Source organism: Stegostoma tigrinum, chromosome 17, assembly GCF_030684315.1.
Source record: "Stegostoma tigrinum isolate sSteTig4 chromosome 17, sSteTig4.hap1, whole genome shotgun sequence".
Taxonomy (NCBI): Eukaryota; Metazoa; Chordata; class Chondrichthyes; order Orectolobiformes; family Stegostomatidae; genus Stegostoma; species Stegostoma tigrinum.
The window spans coordinates 6,627,368-6,635,403 of NC_081370.1; the positions used below are offsets into that span (position 1 = coordinate 6,627,368).

General features: G+C 42.3%; 1 protein-coding gene across 4 annotated transcripts in view; it reads right to left on the bottom strand.

Moving 5' to 3' along the window:
- Positions 1-706, bottom strand: part of th (tyrosine hydroxylase) — a 63,190-nt gene extending 62,484 nt beyond the window's left edge. For 3 of the 4 annotated variants that reach the window (XM_048545543.2, XM_048545542.2, XM_048545541.2), the window contains exon 1: positions 17-138. In XM_048545543.2, the coding sequence (XP_048401500.1) occupies positions 17-91 (75 nt within the window). In that variant the 5' untranslated portion in view covers positions 92-138. Of the gene's footprint in view, positions 1-16; positions 139-601 lie in introns of those variants that run through there. The other variant, XM_048545544.2, reaches the window with a different exon arrangement.
- Positions 707-8,036: the final 7,330 nt, after the last annotated feature.

Here is an 8,036-nt window from a genome sequence, read left to right on the forward strand (position 1 = left end):
AAGACAGGAGCCTCACCGTCACCGCCTCAGCCTGTTTGGAGTCCAGCTCGGACACAGTCCTGCGGAAACCCTTGGCCGATGAAGAATTCATTGCTGAATCTCCGGCTGCAAATTCGCCACCTCTGTACCCACCGTCCGCTATTTATCACCGGGAGCTGGAACCTCCTTCTTACGTCAACCGCCTGCATCTCCTTATCTGACACCCCTCTCGCCTCTGGATTATCCGAAATGTTGAGCAAACAGTTCGTCTTCTTTTCCCCCACCCTTCAGCCGCCTCCTCCCAACTCAAACCTCGGCTAAGCTGCGTTAGCAACAACGCTGTCCGTGTGCATTCTCCCAGCGCAGGGGCAACCAGTGCTCTGTCAAACCGGCTTGTGGCTGTCCGCCACCCTTCGCCCTCTCCAAGCGAACCTTCTCAGCACATTTCTGACCCCTTCCTGTCTTGAGACTCCACAAGCTACACAGATCAGTCAGCGCTTAGCTTCTGTAGAAGGACGCCCGGGCTCGAAATCTTAACTCAGTTCTCCTTCTCTCTCCCTGTCTGTCCACAGATGTTGCCGGAACCTGTTGAGTTTCTCCAGCACTTTCTGTTTTTACTTACTTTAGTTCTTTGGTGGGGTCCCCCGGCCCCCCGCCTCTCCCCTACAGTGAAAATCCTCTTAATCCTGATTCCGCTCCCCACGCCACCAAATTTGATCCTTCCATGCAGTTCTCTGCAGACTCTTACTGCCCGGGCCTGCTTTTACCAGCGCGGTCCATATCAACGCTACCCCCCCCCCCCCCCCCCACCCCCACCCCTTCATCCCCACTCCCTTGCCGGTCACTACGTTGTCTGGAATGCGGGCAGGACGGGCTGAATGGCCTCATTCCGCGCTGTGATTCTGGTCTGGGAACAAAAAGCGCTGGAGAAACTCGGCAGCTGAGTGGGGAAGAGAGCAGCGGTGTTAACACTTCGGTCATTGCGAACTTAAAAGGGTTCCGTTTGTTTGTGTCTCCGCAGGGTCGCCAAGTTTCTCCGGCACTTATCTCAAATGCCCAGCAGTTATAATGTTGGCTGAGACCCGTATTACTGGCTTTGTCGCCCAACGGAGACAATTCCCACGAATGTTATTTGCAACCATTCAGTGTCCAATGCCGTGGCATTCCTACAGCCTGTCCTGCACAATGCGGCGTGCTCGTACATGCTGCAAGATCCCTGCAGATCTAACCAGGTGGTTCACAGCAGAGAGGTCCCCTGTTTTGTGAGGGAGAAGAAGAAGAAGACAAAAGCGCAGTGAAGTGAATAGAATCGGAAATTTCAATCCGAGCACCAGGAGCCAATCTCTCCCAACAATTCCGCTCCTGGGGAGAGCACCGGTTCCACTCAGCGGGAAGATCAGGGGCAAATAAAACATTGAGCATTTACTACAACCACTTCCAGGCTGGGAGGACATCTGCTCAACAAAATGATTTTCAAATTCAGAAACAAAACGAAGGCACAGTTTGGACGGTCTAAGCTTACCGAGTGAGGAACTGGAACAGGGGATTTTTTTCCTTAGATATACATGTCTGCCGACACAGTTGGCGTTGCACGGAAAGCTTCAATACTGACAGGCCCGGGCAATTCCCTTCTAACTCCTGAATAAAGAGAAACCTGACGGATGGTCGCCGGACCCGAAACGTTAATTCTGCTTTCTGTCCACGGATGCAGCGATCTCTGTTTTTGCTTCCAACCCCTGAACCTGCCGTTCTGTTTACAGACCAACACCAGGGGAAGGATAAAAAATTACAGAAGTGGATATCACAGAAATTTGCGGTTCTGGGAGGTCTAAAGCCAACTCAGAAACTAGCTTGAATTAAATCAAACTCAATAAAACCTTTCAAGTAATTTTCTTACAGGTCGAAACGGCGTGACAAGGGTTAAGTAGCACTTGAACTTGTAATGAGATAATTAATGGCCCACAACATGAATTACTGTTGAATAATACTCTAGTTAAAGTAAGATTAACGTCTTACCTACTTAATATTTACGTGTCATTTCACGCCTTTATCGAAACTGTAACACAAACGCATCAACAGTGAATTAAATAGTTTATTTTCCAGTTCATTCTTCATAAATTACAGCTTTCACATAATGATCCAACTAAATCTGTTTCCACCCTCAGTAGATCGAGCCCATCAGCTGCTGACTGGAGTTATTTTCATGATCAGCATGGAATTTTATTAAATGCAAGGAATTTTGACTGAGTATCATGCTCATTACATATGCTGTTAGCCCTAAGAGCATTGGGATTTTGGCAAAATCTGTATGCCAAACACGACACTGATCCGCAATGTGTATCACACCTGTATTAGTTAAATGCAGAAAGCTGCAATCCTAATTTCAGTATGAACTATACTTCTGATCCAAAACCCCAGCCATATCACCTATATTGACTAATCTTGCGCCCACTCTTCGCCATTTTCACACTGATTAACATAAAATCTGAACTTTCTTCATCACCTACATAGATCAATCCACCTTTAAACATAACCTATACTTTTGATCCTGAATTTCACTTCTCCTTATTGTTTAATAATTGAATTTGGAACTTGTTCCCCAAAGTCTGTATCATTTGAGCTAAAATCAAACTCTTCCCATTGCTTAGTGATAATGGGAGGAGGGTTAGCAGCATCTCAGGAGCACAACAGCTGACGTTTCGGGCCTAGACCCTTCATCAGAGAGGGGGATGGGGAGAGGGAACTGGAATAAATAGGGAGAGAGGGGGAGGCAGACCGAACATGGAGAGAAAAGATAGGTAGAGAGGAGAGTATAGGTGAGGAGGTAGGGAGGGGATAGGTCCGTCCAGGGCTCCCAGTTAAAGAAGTACGCGTAAAGGCAAAGGCGGCGGAAAAACTCCTCAATGTCCAAACGTGACTGGCATTCGTTGATGTGTGGGTGGAGGGGGACAAAGGTGAGCCCCTTACTTAGGACTGACTGTGGATGGAGGGGGACAAAGGTGAGCTCCTTACTTAGGACTGACTTGGCCTGCTGCGTTCATCCAGCTCCACACTTTGTTATCTTCCCATTGCTTATACTGATTGTTTCTGATTCCATTTTGTCCCCATTCTCACAATGGTTGATCTCAACTTTCTTCATCTACTGAACTGATTAAATTGAAATCCAACTTTGTCCATCGCTTGTGCTGTGAGGCATTTTACACCCAACTTTACATTTTGCACACATAGCTTGAACTCAAACCCACCTTTCCCCATCATTACATTAATTGATTTCAAATCTCCTTCCCAAATTGTCTACATAGTTTAATGCCAAACCTAACTATCCCCATTCTTTCTGTTGGTTGATCCCAAGTTTCACTTTTCCATCACCTACATTCTTTTTATTCTCCCCAATCATTTTCATTTTGCCTTTTTTTCCAATGCTTTCAGAGAGTTTTGAACCCATTCCTTTCTTTATCATCAGTGTCTGTCACCAGTGATTTATATCATAGCTGCAATTCTTCATATGATATTCTGCATCAAAATTATAGATTCCCTCAGAGAATACGTATAAAATTTAAGGTTAATATTTAGAATCAAGAAATTAGCATAGTCGTATGGTAACTGCTAGCTGCAATTAACAAATGCAATGCTCTTGATATTTGTATAATTCCACTTATAGTTGTTTGAAGGACTGGAAATAATTTGCTGAAAATAATTAGAAATTCACATTGTTATTATTGTTGTAATTTTATTTTTAAAACAAAACTATATGTATCCTGATTTACATAAAATCCTGCTTCAGCAAGGGTGCATATCATGCTGTGCAGAAGTCTGACTCAACTGTGGGGATGTTCATGGCAGATCTTTTTGTTCATTTGTTCATGTGTGAAATTGAAGGAAAATCTAGGAAGTATTTAGGCACTAGGTTGATTTTTAAGGACAATGTGCACTAATTATTAACTTATAATAAAAATGAGCAAAACTAAGAAACTAATATATTAGCTTAACATGGCATACTAGAAATGTCAGAAATATTTGTCTGGAATACTACTCAAGAAAATTCTGTTGAAGAAGGTGTAGATGCATAATATTAAGATAAACAGAGCTTTAAATTATACTTCTTTAAATTAAGATGAAATGCTTATTGAAATTGCAATAGTCCTCAATAGCACTGGTATGCGACCCAGCATTTGGAAGTTAAGCTGTGACTTTCTCCTCCCCTTCGAGTTCTTTCCATTTAATCATGGCACATGGACATTACTGGATAGGGCCAGCTTTTGTTCACTGTCTCTTCTTGCCCTTGAGAGGGTGATGGTGAGCTGTCTTCTTAAACCCTAGCAGTCCATCTGATGTAAGTAGATGCACGATGCAGTTAGAGAGATAACTCCAGAGTTTTTGTCCAGCAACACTAAAGAAACAGCAAAATATTCCCAAGTTAAAATGGTGAGTAATTTGGAAAGGAACTTTGCAGAAGACGGTCATTTTGATGGTAGTGGTCATGGGTTTGGAAGGTGCTTTCCTTTCTCTTTTTCTTAGAGGATCCATCAGGATCAACTATGATTCTTGATCTGATGGCATCTGTGGTACCTGATGTGTGAAATGCATCACCTGCAGACGCTGCTAGATATGGCATAGGTAGTGCTTGAAGATATCAGGTGATGGGGTATTTGGGGAAATGCGCAATATCTCCAATGATTTATTTACCCTCCACATGTTTCCAACAACGTTTTTTTTGTGTGTTTATAGTTCTTTCCTGAGTTAACCTTCATTGGTTTGGAAAGTGACAAACCAGAGACTTCCCTGAATTGGTGTGGATATTTGATGTCTTCAGGGATATTTTGAGGACATTCCTAAAATATTCGCATATAAACCTGAGAGTCTCCTGCTGCAAAGTTCAGAGAATAACAATTACCTCATTTTCCTTGCATTCCTAATGATGGAAGGTGAATCCGATTTTTTTTTAGCTTCACCTTAATGAGAGACAGAGAGATATCTACAATGTTTGATCCCGCAAGTGGACTCTGGGTATTGAGTAAATTCATTTAGTCATTCCACTGGTCCATGCTTGCTCAAAGGGTGGTAGATAACAAAGTAGTTGTGTGAACCTACAGGGCATAGTCATGACCTCTTGGACAGTTGAAATTTGTGTCGACGCGGCAGCTACAAGTCTTGAGAGATGGACCTCTGGGAGTGGTTGCCTATGGGCAGGATTTGACTGAAAAGTTGAGTTAACGCAACTGATAGTTGAATAGATGCGAGTATATAGAAAACCAAACATCAAGGTAATGTCATGATGGCACACTATATTTGCTTATTCTGGAATGTACACCACTGAACGCAAAACTACTTAGATGTCATGCTCTCACTATGCGAAAAAGAGGAAACAGTTTACAAATTGTAGTGGAGAGAGGTAATACATCTCAGAGGTGCCAGATCAAGGTAATACATCTTTTCCATCTGGTTTGAATTCCTCGACTGGCCACTGTGTCTGAACTAACTGTTAATGATTTGTGATCTGATTCATTTGTTTTTTTTTGCTACCAACAGGCTGTCTTGTGTCATTTGAGTGTTGTTCTTTCTGGAACTCAAGATCTAGGGAGGCTTTAAGTTGATGTCTTTTCAAGGAATCATCAGTGTTTGGGTAAAAAACACTCTGCTACAGAGTGTGCATGTGGCATTCGCATGTGGCATTCGTTTCTTAGGGACTTGGTAAAAAAAAGATGCCTCTCGGAATTGATTGCTGTCATATGAAACCAAGTGAAGAAAGAAAATTAAGATATGTGGCATAATTTATTGCCCCTTTCTTTTAAATGATGTACTATTTGCGTTGTGTTTAGTTTAAGGAAAGAGTCCTAGCTAACTGGAAAATTTCAAAAGCTTTATGACTGAATTATTGCATTTGGAATTTCATTTTCTGGCCAGAGTGAACATCCAAATATTATTCTAATATAGTAGTGATTTTTTTTTGTAAATTCCAGATAGTGAGATTTTCCCATCTTAAATGTTTGTTGGTGTGAGTTAGTGCTCTGAAAATAAAAGAACAATTGTAATTTTGAGAAGGTAATTCCCTCTGCTAAAATCCAAGAAAACCAAATGTCAAAGAGTTTGAGAAAGTAAAATCTAACAAAGGAGGTAGAGTTATCACTTGTTCAAAAAAGGATCATTATACACGGTGGAGATAATAGGAACTGCCAATGCTGGAGCCAGAGATGACACAGCGTGGAGCCGGATGAACACAGCAGGCCAGGTAGCATCAGAGGAGCAGAAAAGTTGACAACACATGGGCCCCTCTCTCTGACCAGCTGGAAGGTGTTGATGTAATTCTTCACCCTGCCCCTCTGATTCAGCAGTAAACTGTCTGCACCAGTTGGGAGAATTTGTATGTACAACAACTGCAATTTTTTTGAACAGAGATATTTCAACTAGTTCACCCATTCTGCTTGAAGACGGATGGATACATGCTGCTTTGTTTTTCAGATAATGGCAGAGGCAGAAGGTTTGTTTCTTCTCAACAGCTTCAAATTTCTGATTTTGTCTGCAGACTTCTAGGATTTCATTGAGTACACACTGGATGTTTATGTTGAAGCTGATGATGAGATGGATTTCTCTTTTGATATAGCAAAAATCAAAACATGCCAGACAGAAATTCATGAATAGACAGCAACTGGGAATGTTATCTTGCAAGACAAGGCAGGTAAGCTTGAGAACAGAGGGAACAACATGAGGCAAAAGTAATGTGTAATGAAACCCAGAAGCTGGAAATGGCAAGCAAAGGAGTAGGACCCTCAAGCAAGAAGTCAACAAGTCCTTTCCTTTCAGCAAAGTTGAAGAGGTTCACTATGAAAATTGACTTGTATTCACAGAGAGTGCAGGAAAAATTTACAAGGATGATGCTGGCATTGGAGAGGCTGAATAGCCTGGGATTATTTTCCCTGAACATTGGAGGCTGAGGGGTGACCTTACGGAGATTTATAAAATTATGAGGGGCATGGATAAGGTGAAAATCCAAGGTTTTTTTTCCCGTGGGTGGGTGAGTCCAAAACTAGAGGACATAGGTTGAAGTGAGAGGGGAAAGATTTAAAAGGGACCTAAATTCTTCACACAAAAGGTGTTGTGTGTGTGAAATAAGCTGTCAGGGGAAGCAGTATCGGCTAGTACAATAACAACATTTAAAAGGCATCTGAATGAGTACATGAGTAGAATGGTTTTAAAGGGATATCATCCAAATGCTGGCAAATGGGACTAAATTAATTTAAGACATCTGGTCAGCATGGACAAGTTGGACTGAAAAGGTTGTTTCTGTGCTGTACGGCTCCATGAGTTCCCATGCAAGACATAGTAAAAGCATTCCTGATAGTCAATTGAAATGTGTGTTAAAACAAGAAATAGTTGGAAAGCCTGATAGGTTCAAACATTCAAATCACATTTTATTGAAAGTTTTAGTGATAATGGGAACTGCAGATGCAGGAGAATCCAAGGTAACAAAGTGTGGAGCCTGAAACGTCAGCTTTTGTGCTCCTGAGATGCTGCTTGGCCTGCTGTGTTCATCCAGCTCCACACTTCGTTATCATTGAAAGTTTTAAACTGTTTTTCAAACTGCTGTATTAAAGATATTGTGAAAAAAGATGATATAGTTTGTTCACAAAATATTGGTAAGCATTTCTGGAAGGCACAGAACTTGGAATGAGAAATGCTTTGTCTGTATACCTGCATTGTTCTTTTTGAAGCTGGTCTTAGAAGGAAGATGTAGAAAATGTTTCTTTGAAACAACAGTTTTTAAATCGATTTGGTGTGGAACTGGAGGAACACTGCACGTTAGGCACATCAAAGGAGCAGGAGAGTCAATGTTTTGGGCCTAGACCTTTCATCAGGACTGGGGAAGGGAAAGGGAGCTGGCAAGTAAATAGACGGAAGAGGGATTGGGCTGGAGGAAGGTGGGTGGGATGGCAATAGGTGGATGTAGGTTGGGATGGTGGGGCCTGTCAGTGTGGTAGATAGGTGGGGAAGGAGATGGAGGAGAAGCATCAGGTCAAGGAGGTGGGGATGAGAGGAAGGTTTGGACGTGGGATGAGGCC